The 20,943-nt window shown below is 39.5% G+C and overlaps 1 protein-coding gene across 2 annotated transcripts in view; it reads left to right on the forward strand.

Moving 5' to 3' along the window:
- The window catches only part of LOC135702474 (unconventional myosin-IXb-like), a 286,641-nt gene that overhangs the window by 42,384 nt on the left and 223,314 nt on the right, over nt 1–20,943 (forward strand). For both annotated transcript variants that reach the window (XM_065223513.1, XM_065223514.1), the window contains exon 2: nt 11,130–12,254. In XM_065223513.1, the coding sequence (XP_065079585.1) occupies nt 12,207–12,254 (48 nt within the window). In that variant the 5' untranslated portion in view covers nt 11,130–12,206. The remainder of the gene's footprint in view (nt 1–11,129; nt 12,255–20,943) is intronic.

Here is a 20,943-nt window from a genome sequence, read left to right on the forward strand (position 1 = left end):
AACATGAAAAGAAACATTGAAGTTGCTTCCTCTTTACCATTTTTTTTTGCTGCTACCATACATTTCGATTTAAAGAAAAAGCACAATCATGAGATTGCGTGTGTATATGTATGTGCTCTACTGCAAGACAACTGTGTAGGATCTATTTTGATGCGCTTTGTTTCTGCAATATGGAGAGTGGAAAATATCACTAAACGGATTAAACAGCCACCGGTCGATAAAGGATAGATGTAGGACAGACGAACAGACATAACACTCCGCATGTCGTCCATCGTTACTCAAACGATTGATTTAAATGTTTACTAGTTGGTAATGTGGCCACCGGTGGCGTGCATAGTCAGCTGCCATGGAGTTAAACGTTTGAATACCATCACACATACTGTATGAAAAATTCATGTAAATTTCTGCGATACATAGCGTACACGGTATTAACGCTAGATTTAATGTAATTTTATACGATATTTCATGTAAATTTATTGTGCCTAAATTTGCATGGCATAAATCTGTAATATTGTACACAAGCTTGTAAGAAATTTCGACGTTTATGCCAACTTTAGCTCAAAATTTAACGACAGGAAATTACGCGACAGCTAAAAAAAAATTCTTTCTGTAAAGTGTAGTCGATAGATGGCGATAGTGTTATTTCAAAGTCAACATATTTAGTCTTCGAATTCGATTAAGAAAAATAAAAAAAAAAAGCATTTTTCGTTGAATTTAATTCATTTTGTTAAAAATCTGAATAATACACTTACCGGTGATACGTGCCTTTCTCGTGTAATATTATCAGGGTGAGAAGAAAGTCTGGAATCGAGAATCACCGAAAAAAATTGTTGGAAAAGTCGGGAATGCCTTTGTTAAATTGAAAATCCAGAAACATATTTTTTTTGTCCTAAATTTTCAACTGTTCACACTGTTCTGCGTAGTTTTTAAACAATGTATAATGAAATTCCTCTCCGCTAATGTAAACCTCTATAATGTAGTTATTTTCAGTCCAGAAAGTGTCGGATTACCACGTTTAACACGTATTTGAATACATTGTGCATTCAAATTTCGTATTTATGCTTTGCACTTTAGTAGTGCTCCATACTAAAGAGCTGAATTCAAAAATGTAGTCAAGAAAAATCTCAGTACGATAGTTTTCAAAACACAACAAAACAAATAAATTTCACTTGAAAAAAAAAATTGACGTAGAACTATGTCTTTCTTTACTATACTGGGGGTCACATTACAAAATCGAAAATGAGGCATGTAACGAAAATGGGGGAAGTTTTCAAACGCATATTTCCCAAAACCATTAATGGGAAATATGTCATGCAATATGTTATTCAACGGAGAATTTATCCAGCAATTTTTTGGTGTATAGTACAAATTGTGGAAATAGTTAAATAATTAAGAAATTTAACGAACAAAATAGGAATTTTTCGCGAACTATTCAGAAGAGCGGACGGATGAGATGAATCTATATACTCTCGCACGGACATCACTTTCCTGTTTGCTGCGCAAATTTGCCTTCCACAGCGCTTTCTGGCAAAACGGTCGATCTGATCGGAGCTCGGTGAAAACTGATTACACCATGATAGTGCAAGAAGAAGAGCAGCCGAAATGTTCACCAACAAAAGCGTCTGCCAAATCACTTCCACCATCAGTTGGTACCAGATAGTAATCCTATATATAGAGATTCGCGGAAGCGCCCATTTTGAGCCAATCGAGCAGCGAGAACTGTGAAACTGTGAGCCAAACGAGCATTCTGATAAGAAAATATTTAGAGAATTTCTTATCGAGTTGAAAAGTATTGTGTAAGCATATATGTATTATAGCAGTAAAATGTGTATGACATATGAGAGTTTATGCATAATTAACAATTATATAATACATTGTGAATTGATATTTTTTTTATAGATTTTTCAGTCCGGATAATATTGGTGATTGCATCTGCAACAGGACAGTTCCAAAAATTCAAAAAGTGTGATAAAATGCACGATTCCCTCCTTGTCTCTGGAGCACTTATTGCTTCCTTATTATAAGGAATAGGTGCACTGAAGACACCAAGACGATTAGAAGAAAATTCGCACTTTTATCAAGTGAAAACGCAAACCTTCAAATGTTGCTGTATTCGTAAATATTGGAAACGCAAATAGTAACGTCATTGTAATCCAGTTAATAACACCGACGAACTCATAACATAGGGAGCAATGCTGATGTTCACGTTATGTTCGTTAAATTTACCACGCAGTCTGGGCTGAGAGTACATCCTTTTTTCGATGTAAATACACTTAAAAAACTTAACACCAATTTTTTTTTAAAGATCGAAAAAATCGAAAGAAAAAATAAATTTTTGGATTTTTTCGTGGAAAAAGAATCGATCCAAGAACGCCCAATCCTAAATCAAGCTGGTCGGAGCTAGCAGATAACGTTAGAGTAGAGGGAAAGGAGGACCAGCGGAAAGGGATCGTTGCGTTGGTAAGAAAGAGGCAACTATAGCTAGTTAAATCTCTCCTACCACCGCAAATTATTGTCCGGACACTGCACAGTGTAGTGAGAAGAGCTCTTCGTCGTTCCAAAATGCTTCTGTCAAATCGCATCCACTATCAATCCCCGCTCGACAGTGGAGCAGAGCAAGCTCGGTGATAACACTTAACAGGGGGAGAGCCAGACAGTCGAGTTAGTCAAAGCTATAAGACTTCCCTCAGAGTGACCAGGGTGTCAGTGAATCGGGAAATCGGGAAAAAGCCGGGAATTTTAAGTCACCGGGAAAAACCCGTGAATTTCGATGACAAATCGTGAAAATATGTACTTCGCCCTTTCGTCAAGAAAAATAAGAAAAATGTCAAGACATTTATAAAAACAATTCCAATGCAACTTTGAACAGATTTCAGAATGAATTCTAAAGATGAACTGTAAGAGAGTTTGGACTAAAACTCCAAGTAAATTATGTGATTTCAGAGATATTTTTTAAGTAGCTCTGTGGAAAAATGCATGGCGATTGTAAAAAATACCAAGGGAATCGAATTTTGAGAATAAAATTCAAAAGGAATTATGCGAAGAGTTTTAAGGAAATTCCGAGGATAACTTCAAGGGCATCTCGAATAGAATTTCAATATAATTTCAAGGTGAGATCAAAGTGAATTAGGGCCCATGCATTAATTATGTCACGCTAAATCGAGCAAAAAATTACCCCCTCCCCCTCTATCGTGATCCTATACATAATGCATTGCTTGTCACAAAATCTTAGACCCCCCCCCTCCCCCCTTAGAGCGTGACATAATATATGCATCAACCTTTATCAGAATAATTTAAATGCGAACTTCAAGATTATTCTGGAAGGATGTTTCAGTATTCAAAAAAGTTTAAAATTTGAGGTGCGGCTTCTTCCTCTTTCTATGGATGCTCATGTCGGCTGCAGCTCATAGCTTGCAGGCACCCTTTCGTTGTGTACTGGAGAACACCACCACTCACCACGCGGTGATTGAATAAACACCGTTTGGTGAGACCGGATGGAATTCAACTTTGAAATCTGTGTTACAGAAATCGCTTTTCACAGGCAATCGGTGATAATTTTAATTATCATAGCAACAGTTGCACATTCATGCAATTTTCAATAGTGACAATTTGAAAAATAATAAAGTCTTAATTTTAACTGATTCGTAGGAAAAATTCCTATCGATTGGCGTGTTAAGAATTAAAATCCATCATCGCTGGATCAAAATCAGACCACTTTCATGCCGCGACCAACTTTGGTTTTTTTAAATTGCACCCCCAATGTTGCCTTAAAATACATGGTATGTTAGATTTAAACATATCTAGGTAGAGCTAGAATTAGGCGTAACAGCTTTTGTAAACAATGACTTCTCTCGACGATTTTTAGAAATTCAAGGCAAGCCCACGCAAACCAACATTGCCGTCGGGGAAAGTCACCCTACCTGATGGTGATGTTGATCTGCGTGGGCGAGCCTTGACTTTCAAGACATCATCGAAAGAAGTCTTTGTTTACAAAAGCTGTTAAACCCTAATTCCAACTCTATCTTGATATGGGAACTGACATCCGATTGATGACCTTGACAGATGTCCAGAAAATACTCTTTATTTATGGTGGACGGTTTTGTCGTAATGGTTGAGTAGTGCTGAGCTATTAGGGTGTTAAACACAGATGAGGCTGGTGAGATATATGTTGTTTGGAATGAGGGTGACGCGCTTGGCATAGATGGCCCACAGTGACTCAAGAAGAGCTACTGATTCCGATCAATAGCGGTACGGCCTCTTCCTCCTTCTATGGATGCTCATGTGGGCTGCAAGTCGCTGCTTGCAGGCAGCCTTTCGTTGTGTACTGGAGAACAATGTTCAACGCCACGCGCCGGAAGCACTGCTGCTGCTGCTGATGCCGACGACCGGACTCCACCACCGGACACGGTGATTGGAACTGAATCAGCGGTTGAGGGCAGCCTTGATAGCTAGCTGCCTACGGGGAGCCTTTCGTTGCGTACTGAAGAGCACCACCACTCACCCAAGGTGATTGAATAAACACCGTTTGCTGAGACCGAATGGAATTCAACTGTGAAATCTGTGTTAGGGAAATCGCTTTTCGCAGGCAGCCGGTGATAATTTTAACTATCATAGAAACAGTTGCACACTCGTGCAATTTTCAATAGTGACATTTTAAAATGGTAAATGCGTCGACATATTTCTGATCGATTGGTGATAAAATTATTGAAATTGGACCAGGGGCAGCTGAGTTATTAACGCTCAAAGTCTTTCATAATTTTGTTACATGTTCCATTTTCGGTTTTCACAAAGTGTACTTCCATATAAAAATCACAGACGTAGTCCCTACGTCAAAATCCAAAAATTTCTTTAACTATTTGTTTGTATTACTTCTGCGTGAAGTTAACACGATTTACATAGTTGAAGATTTTCTTCTTCTTATTCTTCTTCTTCGAATTTCAAGCTTATTGAATATCGCATATTAGCTTATTGGGTGCTCTCAACTTAGTGTTCTAGATGCACTTCCACATGTATTAATTGAGAGCTTTCGATGCCTGTACCATTTTTGCATTAGTATAATTTGTGTGGCAAGTACAATCATTCTCTATTTGCCCAGGGAAGCCGAGAAATTTTTCCTAGACCAGACCGGGAATCGAACCCAGCCACCTCCAGCATGGTCTTGCTTTGTAGCTGAGCCTTTACCAACTGAGCTAAGCAAGGTCCCGCTCGCAAAAAGAGATGATCACTGACCTGCTCATTAGACTGATGCAAAATTTGAAATTTTCACTGCTGTCATTTTTAAAAGCATAGTGATGTGGTGAATTTTTAGATAGATATGAACAAAAACATAAGTTTTCCCATATAAACTTGAAATGGTTTGTGCCAAGTCAGTTTCTTACTAATGTAGTTAAAATTTTGGGAGGCTAAGCAGGATCCAATTTGGAACCGTTTAAGCACTGTGGAGCGAAAATTTCAAATTTTGCATCAGTCTACTGCTCATGTACCGACGATGTGTTTGAAACAGTTCTATCGATTGTACCGCACTCAAGTTGTTATCTGAAGGGAGGCATCCAGTCGTAGGTTTGGAATACAGATAACAACTTGAGTGCGGTACAATCGATAGAACTGTTTCAAACACATCGTCGGTACATGAGCAAGTGGTGATCATCTCTTTTTTTCAGTGGTGGCGGTGGGAGGAGGGATACCCCCCACCATCCCTCTCCAACGGGGGAGTTTGGTATAGAGAGATGATCAACCCGATTTGTACCTTCCTAAAAGTTGTCCTTGCTCGCTTTCTACTCTCTATATACAATTTTCACACTGCAGTGTGTATTATAAACTCTATACTTTCATCTTCTCATCCATCGTATACAAATTTCCACTTCAGTCTGTTATTTGAAATTAGCATCTTCAACTATGTAAAACCAAAAACTTTGCTGTTTTCTGACATTAATGGTAGGCTTGGCACCTTAACCTAAGCGCATTCAAAAACTGCTTATAGGTCGTTTTCTAAAAAATAAATGTAACTTATGCGGTTTCTAAAATAAATGATTCACTTGTTTTCACTTCATTCATATAAACAGTGAAAACAATAATCCGAAAGTAAGAATAAAACTCGCAATACCTTCTGATTCTAATGAGTCCAAAAGTGCCCTAATTGTAACTCCAATTTAGATGTAAATTGAAACTTAACAATTGGCTGCACCGAAATAGATTTAGGTGAAATTTTGTTAATTTTCCATGTCCACAGTTGCTAGTTCTGTTGTTTTTTTTATCCTCTCAGCAACTACGCTCTTACATGTAAAACTGGTAGTAGGGCACGACGGAGTAAGATGGCCACCCTAAGCTTAAAGTAAACTATAATCAAAACCATAGTTCGCGATAAATTAAGTGAATATTGAAATTTAGACTGCAGAGCAGATATTCCGAGGTTTCACGTTCTATGCTACAGAAACGGCAAATATCGCTCTGAACCCGACCAATGTTCTTCAAATGATATCTACTCGGAGAGTGCCCAGTTACTAGGCCAGTGTATATACTAAGAGCCCGTTTATTGAGCTCCAAGAGCTTTTTGGTATGTGTTACATTTGGAGTTATAAATCTTTTCGACTGGTTGCACTTCGTGACGGCCATCCAGTTGGCCATCACCCTTTGTTCTTCCCAGCGTTTGAGTTCCATTTTTACCGTACAGTTTGATATTCCACAGTATGGTTCTGGGCCAATGAACGGTGAATTGGAACCTAATTTTGCGAGATCGTATTCCCTTAAATGCCACAGTGTCCAGGAACCCAATATAAGTTTACAGAGTTCTGGTTGCACAGCTGTCGCAACAAGAGAATACATTCCCAGACAATCTTTGATGTACATTTGTAAACACGAAGCGCTTTTAGTGCTGCTTAACTGTCAGAAAAAATACAGACTTCCATATCCGACCGCAACATTTCACATACGTTGAAGGGAGTGTCATAATTGTCCTCTGGTTTCATCCAGTCTCCATTCATACTCATCACTGGCCCTCTTTGGAAGTATTGTAAAATGCTTAGGTGATCAACCAGGTCACCAGGTATGACTTTTTTTAGACCTTTTGAGCCTTAAAGCACTTCTTTCCGCTTCTAGTTGCACGTATTCATGCAAGGGCAGTAGATTGAGAATTGCATCTAACGCTTTTGATGGGGTGCTGCGCATCGCACCCGTTATAGCAATGCATGCTAGACGTTGTAGTTTTGCCAGCTTCCTCGGTGCGGTAGCCACTTTCGTTTTTGGCCACCACACTAACGAAGCATAAGTTACTTTTGGACGGAAAAGAAATCCACATTGTCATTGTTCGTTTCAAACCCCATTTTCTATCAACAGTTTTGGAGCATAACCACAGGGCACTAGTTGCTTTGTTGATCACAGAATCAATCTGAGCATTCCAATTCAACTTGGCATCCAATATAACTCCTAGGTATTTGACCTGTTCACTAAGATGAATCTGTTCTCCTCCATGCTTGAACTCCTTAAGGTTGAACTGCCTCTTTCTAGTAACAGGAACTTTTGACGGAATAATGTTTAGGCCCCCCTTAATACACCAAGATTTGGTAAACTTTAGAGCTTGTTACATTCTTTCTGAAATGATAACGTCAAACTTTCCTCTAACTACGATGACTATATCATCCGCAAAGCCCACAACTTCGAAACCATTCGCCTCTAGGCTTCTTAGAAGATCATCTACAACTAAAGACCACATTAGTGGTGAGAGGACTCCTCCTTGAGGACAGCCTTTCGTTGCCTTTACTGTTATAGATGAGCTTCCCAGCCCAGAAGTGACTTTTCTTTTTTCAAGAGTATGAATCCAGTTGACGATGTGCGTGTCGAAGTTCCTTTTCTTCATGGCGTCTACCATAGAAGAATAGGATGCGTGGTCAAAAGCTCCTTCAATATCCAAGAAAGAACAAAGTGCGATTTCTTTAACTGAAAGTGATTTTTCGATTTTAGTTACCAAAGTATGGAGGGCAGTAACTGTTGATTTTCCAGATTGATACGCAAACTGAAAATTAAACATTGGATGCGTTAACATGTAAGTTGAATTGATGAAGGCATTCAACACCTTTTCCATAATCTTCAGTAAAATTGATGAGAGACTAATTAGGCCTAAATGCTTTTGGCTGCGTTTTATCACGCCTCCCGTTTTTCACTATGAATAAAACTCTTACCAATCTCCATTTTGATGGAATGTACCCTAATAAACGGGTACCATACTCTAACGATTTCATAGATGGTACGACTATCCCACATAAAGTTGGGATGATATCCCGAATTGGTGGTTAGGTTCTTATGGTTATTGTTTATGCGGGTAGTTTAATCTTAAACTCGTCTTATAAATCTTAGTTAGAGACGAAATCAGCATTGCTTCTGAAAAGATCTCACAGCATTCTCCACTCCGGCAATTGTGAAATTTCATCAGCTATATCTGGTATGGTGTTTTCTGTTCTCTGAAACACTGGCGAGGTCTCTATAGAACATATTTCACCAACAGAATCAGAAATATCTGATTTCACATACAATAGCGAACCTGGAAAATGTGTTTCGATCATTAAATTTAAAGTTTCAGAGGGAGATTTGGTAAAACCTCCATCATTACATTTAAGATTACCAAGTTCAATCGTATGGTTTTTTGCAAGAGTTTTCTATAATCTCGCGACTATAGGAGTACTGTTTATATTTTCACACATTTGAATCCAAGATCGCCTCTTAAATTTCCGTATTTCATTATTATATTCAGACAGGGTTTTCTTATCTTGAGTCCAATCAGAAGTGATTTTCGCCTTATTGAACATCTTACGTGAAACTTTCCGAAGGCGTTCCAATTTCAAATTCCACCACGGCACATCCCTGTTAGAAGACTACCGTTTGATAGGACAGCTACTGTTGTAGGAATTTATAATTCTTTCGTTTACCTTTTCAGAAAATGATTCCAATTGTTGGATAGAATCAATCTTTACACCGTTGGTAATTATATCTGAATCTAAGCACTGTGCATATTGATCCCAGTTTGTTTTTCTTAGGATCTCTAAAAGCAGAAGGTGGTAAATCACCTCCACTCCATTCAAACATAATGTGTTTATGATCAGAAAGTGAGATTTCATCTGACACACGGCAATTTCGAATCTTCTCAGAAATTGCAGTGTTGCAAAATGTCAAGTCTAAAACTTCCTGTCTAATGGCATTTGAACAAGTAGGTTCATTTCCTTTGTTGCATATGTCTATATTATAAGATGAGAGAAATTCCAAAAGGCACTCACCTCGACTGTTGATGTCCGTACTACCTCACACGGTATGATGCGCATTTGCATCTCAGCCAATGATGAACGACTTGTTGTATTCTCTGCAATATTGGACTAATGAGGCGATCTCAGGAGGAGGTACCTCAGGAGCATCACCAGGAAAATAAGCCGAAGCAACTACAATCTCGGTTTTTCCCTTGGTGGTTGGTACCTCAACCATGACTGCGACGATGGCCCGTTTGATGAATTCTGTAATAGGGTAGCATTTCAATGTTTTATTAACCAGAATAGCAGTTCTAGGTGAAGTCTGCTTTTCGTCATAGTATAACGAACCGTTCGATTGATCACCAATTGTTGAGATGTTGTTAAAAATCTAACACTTCTTGATGTTAATTCCGTCCAAACACATTGAAACGTTGGACAGTGATCCTGAAGCCGTTTGATACATTTGAAAATTTTGTATTATTCAGTGAAAATCGTTTAAAACTTTTCAACAAAATGAAGCCTCCCTTAGCTCAGTCGGTTATGGCGCAGCTACAAAGCAAGACCATGCTGAAGGTGGCTGCTTTAGATTCCCGGTCCGGTCTAGGAATATTTCGGGTTGGAAAATTTCTCGACTTCCCTGGGCATAGAGTATGATTGTACCACACAATTATAATAATGCAAAAATGGTACAGGCATCGAATGCTCTCAATTAATAACTGTAGAAGTATATCAAGAACACTAAGTTTGAGAGCACGCAATAAGCTTGAAATGCGAAGAAGAAGAAGAAAAAGAAGAAGAAGAAGTGGTAAAACGTGCGCCTAAAATATATATAAAAAAGTGTATTTTACGAGAAATGAGTGTATAGAAAGTTACTCCTGAAAAACGATTTTTTAGGGACCACCCTATGTTACTTATTAAAAATCAGTATAAATCGTGAACCATTAGATATAGAAGATTGTTTCCATTACACTGGTCTATCTCCGATGACTAAAAAGTTGATATTTTAATCTCATCAACTGTATGGTCCACCCTAATGTCTTGTACATATAAAGATTGACCAAAATAAATGCAAAAACTTTCCCCAAGACACTATGTACCTAAAACTATTAATTTATACACAAACAATTTATGTTTCTGGACCACTGTGCAATGGATGCAAATTAAAGTCTGGTCCACTTAGAATCCGGACACTTTATTTATTCTATAGCAGCGCCTCTAGTGGTCGGCCACTAGATTCTGCTTCATCGTCCTGTTTGGTTACTTGGAGGCACGGAATGAAGGTAACCTGCTAGCAGACGGATCCTCCGGACAGTACTCTGGCTGGCATCATATTTTTTGGTGACATGATCGACCTACCAGTTCAGCTGCCGTTACTGAATCTCGGCAGTTTTTACCGAGTTTTGCACAGCCTAGCTCCCGGCAAACATATTTTGCCGAGATCTCAGCAAATGTGACGTTTGGTTGCTCAATATTGGAAATGTCATGTTTGCTGAGATCTCAGTAAAATATAATGCCGAACTGTTGGCTGTGCAAATCTCGACAAAAAAAGGAGAGTGTAGTACAACTGTTATAATAATGCAAGTATCGAGACGAAACTTTCACCTCTGAAACACGTGTACTTTCGAAACTAATCGCTGTCTAGCGGCGCTGCTATAGAATAAATCAAGTGTCCGGATTCTAAGTGGACCGGACTTTAGTTATGATGATCGAGTGTCATAGTCACAAGGAGGAAGAAGAACCGTGTCAGTAAATCATATCATAATGGATTACGTCGATTACTTAATGTGTGATGTTCGATAAAACGGAGCTGATATTCGATTAATCGAATCGAAATTGAACATCACTAAATTTTGTTAAAATCAATAAATATTAACAGATTTATTTTTTATCTCATTTCAGGGATTAATCGCCATCTGGATCATGTAGAATACAGTGCAACCGCAGCAACAGTGTGCATAAAAGAAAACCTTAAATCCCGGCATCAACGACTGAAGTGTGTGACCTCATTCGATTGTCTTCTGAATTTCCCTGTAAAGTGTTGATAAATGGTCAAAAGAAAAAGAGAAGAAGAATTATTAGAAAAATACGGTTTACACAATAGAAGAGTCAATCAAGTCACGAAAACGAAATACCCAAAGTAAGTAGGTGAGAATACCACCGAATGCCGAAAGTGGCAAAGAAGAAAGGATAAACACAGACATCATCTGTCTGGGGCTTGGGGCAGGCAGGCAGGCAGCAGCAGAATTTGGATACCGTCTGTTGAGGAGAAGTGAAAAATGTAATCAAAAGCAAAGCGGCAATCAACAAGAAGTCTCGAAGTCGAAGTATGTCGATGGAAAGAATGTGTAAATAATGCTGAAATATTGGTTGCTGCCAGCGCAACAACAACAAGAGAGCCAAATTTGTACGTATGTGTGTGTGTTTGTGTGCGCGCGCGCGAGTGTATCTGGCTCTAGCAGCTGTTGTTACGCGCCAGGGGGAGCCACTTAATCTTGGGCTTTAATCGCGGGAAATATGCAAAAAATGCCAATCTAACCCAAATAGTTGAAGGTTGTCCTGTGCAGAGAGTGAGTGTCTGTTTGTCAGTGTACGTGCATGTATTGTAAATGCTGAATCTCAGCGAAGGAGCGAAGAATAAATCTCCCGCTAGAATAGTTTCGTCCCAGCGGAGCAGAGGTGAAGGGAAGTGAAGTGCATGCGAAGAAACCCAAATACACCGAATGCCAAACCGTACCGAAGGTGTCACCGCAGCAACATAAGGGCTTAGCGGGCCATATCCAGTGGTTCTGATGTTGCACGTGGCCCAAAACGGTGGAACCAGTGTGCCAGAATGACTGGAACCTGGTTCGTGGCTGATTGGCTGGAAACAACTGAAACGGATTTATTAACAGCAGCAGCAGTTACTACCACCGGTGGTGTCAACGCCACTGGACAACTATTTCAACGTCGACAAGAACAACAACAGCAGCAGCAACAATGCAGTCTCAGGATGCGATAGGCGACTGTTCTCGTTACATCTTGCAGGTGAGTGAGCCGAGATTAGATTTATTTTATCTGTCAGAGTCGAGTTGTTGGAATTTGATTAGCTGGAATGAAGTATATGCAGCTTTATAACTGGGCCATAAATGTCGTGGGTGCACGAGATTGCGGGGTCTCTTGACAGTGCAGTCCCTGCACCTGCAGAGGCAATCTCGGAGATGTTTGGTGTTGATAAGTTCGTTCTGATGGCTGCTGCTACGGAAAAGGTCGATCTCAAGACGAGACGGAGGAATTCCGTCTTGTTTTTTTGGATGTTGATAAATCATATTCATTATATTTGTTAAAACCTAATTTGAATTCATAATGTGACCAGAACTGAATGAGGGTTGACTGGTTAGTGATGGTTTCAGTTTTCTTTAGAGTTCTTCGGGGGAATCGCTTGATTTCTGTTGCGTGGGATACCGTTAGTAACATTACTTTATGTTGTTGTGTGATATACTGCATTCCTAGAAATTTCACTTAAAACTCGGGAAATATTACAAACTGTATACCTGACCAGCGAAAGGCTGAAAGTCTTTTTAATAAAGAAAACTAGCTAGCTAACTAACAAAGTGTATAAAATCGCAAATGTTCAATAATCAGGATATCCGAGATCTGCACTGTAAACACGAATCTCTAAATAGTTCTTTGCAAAATGTCTGGTGAGATACCAAGTTTCTGCGATTTTTTGGCAGTGTCGAGTCTTCTTTGACAGTTCTTATTTATTTCATTGAAATGATCTTTGAAGGTGAGGTGTCCGTACGCTCAAGCCGGTTTTGATCAGGTTGCGAAGTTGAGGAACATAGGAGCACACTTTCGCACCGTTAGATGGAACCCTACAGAGCTGGTCCATCAACGTAGGATTGCGTTCGGGACCACCGTTTGGTTCTTCCTCCGATGTCATTACCGTACATGAAAACATAGATCTGTTTCGATTGGCTCCGAGGTATCCACATCTGTTTCTTCCGGGAACCGCGGCGAGCGGTACTTTCCTATACATGCGGTACCGAAGGAAGGTCCTCAGAACTGGAGAATGTGCCAATATATACTCCACTTCATTAGCTAAACTTGGAATATATGCCAGTGCTGTGTCCGGAACGGAATGCGTGTTGGAAATGGTCAATGTAACCACTGTTCTCCAAGTAGAATACGACTCTACGATTGACCATCCTCTCCATTAGTTTGCCGATACAGCAGGTCAAAGCAATCTTTAGTTTCTCGGTCAGAAGCAGTCTGTTTCTAAATTGGAACGACTAGGCTATGCCTTCAGTCGTCCGGCATGGAGGTCGGACAAGTTGTTTGCGGAGAGCGCTAGCTCCAATTCCTTACTTTAATCTGGGAATCATTTTCCGAGAACCTGGATGTCGCGTTGAAACGTTCTTCTTGTGACGAAAGCGTTTGTCGTATTCGTCGAGCGTCGATAGGCATGTTTGTCATGTTCAACATGCGAAAATATAGGTGATTAGTTAGCATTTCCACTATAGAACTCAGTTATGACAAAAACGCAAATGGGACCGACTTACAATGAGCGGCAGTACACTGCCCGGATGTCGGATAATCAAGCTATTTAACCGCATGGCTATTTCGCGAGACTTGCATCTGCCGCTTAGTGTGTTGATCCTACTCCATAAGTCGCTGGCCTTCTCTGATCGGCGTTGATACCCAACTCGATATTTCGTTTCACCCTTTAGTTGACCAGTGCTTGTTCCTTCATACGGTCATCCGGAGTGAGTCATTAAGCCTTGGTTTCAGGAGACCACCACCGGGGTGAATTAGCTCCCGGGTTGCGATTAGTTTGCGGGATGGCCGACATATCCGCGTAAGGTGAATGGACTTAACGCAATCCTGAATCCCGTTCGGATGAGAATTTTACAGACTCCTGGTAAAGAGTGCAGTCGGCCTGGTTATACTTCCATCGCGGTCTATGTGGGATCTCCTGTGGTCTGTTTTTGAAACATATTGATATGCAATTTGGGATACACCCGAATGCAAGAATACAGTTGAGTCTTGTGGGAGAAAATACATTGCGATGTATCCCAGGCTACTATTGTAGAAACTCGTGATGGGCCACCCACATTAGGTCCGGAGCTGACGCGTTGCGGCGGGGTGACAGCTAAATCGATTGTCTAACTGTCAAATTTGCGTCAACGCAACGCAAACGGGTCTAATGTGGGTGGTTCTTAACTGATAGATCTTGGGCGGAATGCTTCGGAGAACATAGGGCGCACGCTCGATTCAGTTTGGGATACATTATTGACTGCTTTCGAAAACGTAATTTCATTTGAATAGATTGTTTAATCAGGGCTTAAACAATCGTCACGTTGGTCATAGGTTGTTATGATAACCTAAACAATGCGTAAAGAGCAAATCGATAAATTGAACGTCGTTTGAAATCGGAACTTAATGAAGGCCCAAGTACTTTTTCGTAGCTTTTAGTTTTCGAATTTGAAAGATCGTCGGTTGCAGTGGCTTGCTTACTGAGCAGAAAAACGTGGTTCCAGGTCCTTTCATATTAAAGAGATGTATGGTGAAATCGCTTGTTTATCGTGTATTTTGCGAAACTTGTCGTCATCGGTGCCAGGTTTGAATGGTCACAACAACTCGAGTAACGGTATGATGTGATACGAGGGGTTCGGTGCCCTTAGAGCGACCGCTTTTGCTTACTGAGCAGAACATCATGAGTCTAATCTCAAGCCCATCCACATTCAAGATTCGTGAATCGTTGTATTTGATAATATGACTACATTGTCATAACAGCTACTCGATAATTAAAACAAAGCTCGTTTGCCTAGTGGCAAACGTTTTTGCTTGCTGAGCAGAAGACCGTGGTTTCAATTCCAAGCTCCTGCACGTTATATGATCGATAGAACATCAATTCAGCTTATCGTTTACCAAAACGAACCCTGCTGCAAACCTTACCCTCTTACCCAATATCCCAGTGATTCCTCGTGGAATTGCAGAGGTGTTCTCCCCTAATAAAAAAAATACCATAACCGAACGATAACCCAAATCATTGAACTATTCCACAAATGGTTTGGATAATACTTCAAACACGTCGTTAAGCAAATCAACCATACAATTTTTATTAGGGTCGGCTTCCATCAAAGTGAGTGTCACATTCCTACCCATTTCTTTCTTGACCTGCTGATCGGGCAATAACAGAGTAGCAACCGTGGGCTGTCAATCATGCTCATGCTCATATTGATATACAATTTGGGATGCAACGGCAATTCGAAGATTTTATGAAAGGAGGAATTCCCCCAAATGTTTGAGGACATTTTTGAACAGAGATTTTGAGAACTGTAAGGTGCATTTTTGGAAATTTTAAGGAGGGAGGAATACTCCTTCTTTAACATCCCCGAACTGCCCTTGAAGTTTCTGAAACTGTAATTGAAAAAAAAAACATATATTCCGTCTAAATTCTTCAGAAAAAGCTGCTGTTCTTCTTTTTTGCTCCCTAAATAACTCAATAACTGCGGTTCTTTAGGATGGTTCTTTCAGATGCTTCTAGATATGCTTTTTTTGGAAGCTTCCGTTAGAAGCTTCCTTTAGATGCTTCCTCTGGAAGTTTCCCTTTAGGTGATTCCTTTCTAAGCCTCTTTTAGAAGCTTCCTTTAGGAGCTTACTTTAGGAGCTTCTTTTAGACGCTTCCTTTAGAGGCTTCCCTTTAGAAGCTTCCTTTAGAGGCTTCCTTTAGAAGTTTCCATCAGAAGCTTCGCTTTAGAAGATTCCTTTAGAAGCTTTCTTTAGAAGCCTCTTTTAGAAGCTTCCTTCAGGAGTTTCCTTTGGAAGCTTCTTTTTGAAAATTCCTTTAAAAGCTTGTTTTTGAAACTTCTTTTTTGAAGCTTTCTTTAGAAGTTTCCTTTATAAGCTTCCTTTAGAAGTTTCACTAGAAGCTTATATTATTCCTTTAGAAGCGTATATTAGTAGCTTCCTTTAGAAGCTTATATTAGATCCTTCCTTTAAAAGCTTTTGTTACAAGCCTTTTTTTGAAGCTTCCGTTAGAAACTTACCTTAAGAAGATTCCTTTAGAAGCTTCCGTTAGAAGCCTCTTTTAAAAGCTTCCTTTAGATGCTTCTTTTAGGAGATTCTTTTAGAAGCTTCCCTTAAAAGCTGCCTTTAGAAGCTTCCCTTAGGAGCTCCTTTTAGAAGCTTCCTTTGGGAGCTTCTTTTTGAAAATTACTTTAAAAGCTTGCTTTTGAAACTTCTCTTTGAAGCTTCCTTTAGAAGCTTCTTTTATACGATTCTTTTAGACACTTCCTTTAAAAGCTTTCTTTAGGAGTTTCATTAGAAGCTTATATTAGAAGCTTCCTTTAGAAGCTTACATTATAAACTTTCTTTTAGAAGCTTATATTAGGCGCTGGTGGTGTAGTGGTAAGCGTGATTACCTCTCACCCCAGTAGGCCTGGGCTCAATCCCAGTCGGCGCCGCCGGGATGTTCTGAGGCATAACATCTCTGATCACGCCTTCCTTCGGAAGGGAAGTAAAGCCGTTGGTCACCGGTTCATGAGTTGATGGGTCGATAGGTAGGGTCCAGGTGTGGGAGCTGCCTTCCTGGCGTCGGTAGCATTGGTGCTCAGCACGGAAAACAAGATCGACGGAAAACAAATCAAGAAAAAAAAGCTTATATTAGAAGCTTCTTTTAAAAGCTTCTATTACAAGCTTTCTTTAGAAGCTACCTTTAGAGGATTCCTTTAGAAGCTTCCGTTAGGAGCCTCTTTTGGAAGCTTCCTTTAGATGCTTCCTTTAGGAGCTTCTTTCAGAAGCTTCCCTTAAAAGCTTAGCAGCTTCCTTTAGAAGCTTCTTTTTGAAGCTTTCTTTATGAGCTTCCTTAAGGAGCTTATTTTTTAAACTATTTTGAAGCTTCCTTTAAAAGCTTATTTTAGACGCTTCCATTAGAAGCTTTCCTTTCACTATAAGCTTGGAGGGACGTAGCGACGGGCAAACGTCTAAGAGATGCTATGATAAAACCTTTAGAAGATTCCTTCAGAAGGTTCTTTAGGATGGTTCTTTCAGATGGTTCTAGATATGCTTCTTTTGGAAGCTTCCGTTAAAAGCTTCCTTTAGATGCTTCTCTTAGAAGTTTCACTTTAGATTATTCCTTTCGAATCCTATTTTAGAAGCTTCCATTATGAGCTTCCTTTAGGAGCTTCTTTTAGACGCTTCCTTTAGAAGCTTACTTTAGATGCTTTATTTAAAAGCTTCCTTTTGAAGCTTCCCATTAGAACCATCCTTCAGATGCTTCCTATAGAATCTTCCTTTACATGCTTCCTATAGAAGCTTCCTTTAGAAGTTACCATTCGAAGCTTCGCTTTAGAAGATTCCTTTAGAAGCTTCCTTTATATGCTTCCTTTAGATGCTTCCTTTAGAAGCTTCTCTTAAGAAGCCTCTTGTAGAAGCTTCCTTCAAGAGTTTCCTTCCGAAGCTTCTTTTTGAAAACTCCTTTAAAAGCTTGTTTTTGAAACTTCTTTTTGATGCTTTCTTTAGAAGTTTCATTAGAAGCTTATATTAGAAGCTTCCATTAGAAGCTTCCGTTAGAAGCTTTCCTTTAGAAGATTCCATTAGAAGCTTCCGTTAGAAGCCTCTTTTGAAAGCATCCTTTAGATGCTTCCTTTAGGAGCTTCTTTTAAGCTTCCCTTAAAAGCTTCCCTTAGAAGCTATTACCAACTTGTTTTAGAAGCTTCTTTTTGGGAGCTTCTTTTTGAAAAATGCTTTAAAAGCTTGTTTTTGAAACTTCTCTTTGAAGCTTTCTTTAGAAACTTCCTTTAGAAGCTTCCTTTCGCAGCTTCCTTAAGAAGGTTTCTTTAGAAGTTTCATAAGAAGCTTATAATAGAAGCTTACTTTAGAAGCTTATATTAGAAGCTTCCTTTTGAAGCTTCCTTTAAAAGCTTCTAGTACAAGCTTATACTTAAGCCACTTACGTTAGAAGCTTACCTTTAGAGGATTCCTTTATAAGCTTCCGTTAGAAGCTTCCTTTAGATGCTTCCTTTAGAAGCTTCTTTGAGAAGCTTCCCTTCTAATATTCCGTTAGAAGCTTCCCTTAGAAGCTAAGAAAGCAGCTTCCTTTAGAAGCTTTCTTTAGGAGCTTCTTTTTGAAACTTTTTTTAAGCTTCCTTTAAAAGCTTATTTTAGACGCTTCCATTAGATGCTTTCCTTTAGAAGATTCCTCTAGAAGTTTCCTTTAGAATTTTGATCATAAGCTTATATTAGAAGCTTACTTTAGAAGCTTATATTAGAAGCATACTTTAGAAGCTTCCGTTGGAAATTATTTTTCAACATTGGTTCGACACCAGTGTTTGCAAAACCATCAATCAAATGATATTTTTTCACTCTCATACGCGCGACATAAGAAAAAAAATCATGCTTGATATTGATTTTACAAGCTCCTTTGATATCTCGGGACTATTCACTACATGTAAAATGAAGCTGAGAGTTGCCTCGACACAAAAAAGATTCCGTTGCACATCGTTCTCTTAGGAAGAGAAAGTATAATATTATCCCGTTATCTCTCTTTACTCTTTACCGATGGCAGGCACGAATCTACTGCTGCCAGCAGTGGCAGTAGTTTCGGGTCGCGTTCGAATATAAAGCAAACATCATGAAACTCAAACTCACCACGGTTTGGTTAGAATTATAGCCGGTGAGTTTTGTTAGCTTGATATTCGTAGCTACAGTTTATAATACTAAGATAATAATCAAACGTGATCTTAGGCACTGGTGAGATTTGATTTTTTGCTATTTTCCAAACACTGTTCGACATCCTGAGATTCGAAGTTTCGAAAATTTCAAAGTTATGTTTTTCAGGAAGCAGGAGTATGGAATGGTAGTTTCAAGAATTTCGAGCTGCAATTTGTTTCCTTCACCATCGAGACTACAGGAAGAAATCCCACTCCAGCAATTACCAAATAGAAGACTTCCGAGCAGAATTTTTGAAAATATCCAGAAATTCTCCAGATCGAATTCTAGATGAACGGTACTCGAAGACATGTTATGGGTGTGCTCAGAAGATCTAAGAATCCCAAAAGCTATTGGCGATGAAGCTAATCTAGAAAATTTGCAATGGAAGGGGACAGTTCAGAGAGCATTCAGATCTACTTGAAAAGGTTATAAATACTTAATAGAAACGTTTGAAAAGCACTTATCGAGATTTGGGAGTAAGTTCAGAGATTTCAGATACTGAGACAGGTTCAAAGAATGGCCAAAAAAAACCTCCATGTCCCAAAGCAAATCTGGACAACGATGGTAACTCTCGTTTAACCAAGGGCTGATTCATCTCCAGAACAATTCAGAAATTTAACCGTTATTTGCGCTACGGGGTTCCCTGGTACCCAGCTCCCATTTGAATAATAGGTGTAGATATAAAAACAAACAAACAAAAAAACCTGTGGTAAACAAATAACGGGACATTTTTGAATAATTGAAAGGCAGTTCGGGAATCTTATGTGAACTTTAATTAGAACACGCAAAACAAAACTTTATTACATTGAATGTTAGTTGCATTTCCTATCATCCTCCACAGCGAATACCGCAGCGATGTTATGATTCTTTATTTTTTTTTACTTCGTATTCTGTCTACGTTTCCGGCTCTCCCAGCAAGCATTTGCCACGATTCTCTCCTATTCCCGTTCAGCAGAAAAAGCCTACGAAATCGAGTGTGAGAGGAAATGAGCACTTCTTATTCGCTGTCAGCCTATCCATGCAGTGAAACATGGAGAGATCAGTGGAGAAAGCACAGGTCTGATAATCACAACGCTCGTGGTTCGAGCCCAGTCGGTAACCTTTTTTAAATTTGTTTCGACATGAAACATTTCACTCACTAATGCACTCCACATTTTTCTTTTTCCATTTTCTCATCCTGAGATGATGAATCTCTCATTATTAAAAGCAAATCTTACATCCCCTGGTTGGAGATAGAAAACATAAGAAACTTCAAGATGAGTTCGATGAAAGAGTGTGGAGAGTCATTTCAATGGGGAATTTTTTTAGTAAACACTTGCAGGAACTTTCAAGAACGGAAAAAATCGAGGAAAATAATGAATCACCAAACAGAAGTTTTTGAAACTTTGAGATGGAATTCATAGCCTGACGTTCAATGTTTGGCCATTTCCAGCTGTTGTCTATGGATTGATTTCCGTTGAGTGATCAATTCAGGAAATGAATGAAAGTATGTTACAAAACTAGCAACAACAAAACTGACTGCCCATATCTCAGTCAGCTTGCATCGCACATGTAGGTATCCTTCAACCTCGTCAAGCGATGCGTCAGTCGATCTTGACCTTTATCACCAAGTGGCTGGAACATTGGCATACCTCTTCCAGCGCCGCTGCAGCACACGTGAATCAATCACGACATACAACACACAATCGTCAAGGGTTTGGTCAGTTCCCTGCAAACCGCTCACACAATCGGCACTGATTATTGTGCGCTCCTGAACTGCCCAGGGGCCGAGATTCTTTATCTCCTTTATACCGTTTCTGTTTTGTTTAAGGTTGGTATTTACTGCACACACCTCTCGATATTGATTATTATGTAAACATAGCTGGGCTGCACCCAAGAGTGGTGGCCATAAGTAGCTAATGACACTGCCATCACCAGCACCAGGGTTTATGGCTATTTAGTTTTGCAGTGCACTTCCACTGCAGAATGAGATGGGAAGGTGTGAAGTTTCGCAGGACAGTAATTTGCACATGCACGG

This window comes from Ochlerotatus camptorhynchus, unplaced genomic scaffold (genome assembly GCF_037179485.1).
Source record: "Ochlerotatus camptorhynchus isolate MF236.1 unplaced genomic scaffold, CSIRO-AGI_Acam_v1.1 ptg000193l, whole genome shotgun sequence".
In the NCBI taxonomy this organism is placed as follows: Eukaryota; Metazoa; Arthropoda; class Insecta; order Diptera; family Culicidae; genus Ochlerotatus; species Ochlerotatus camptorhynchus.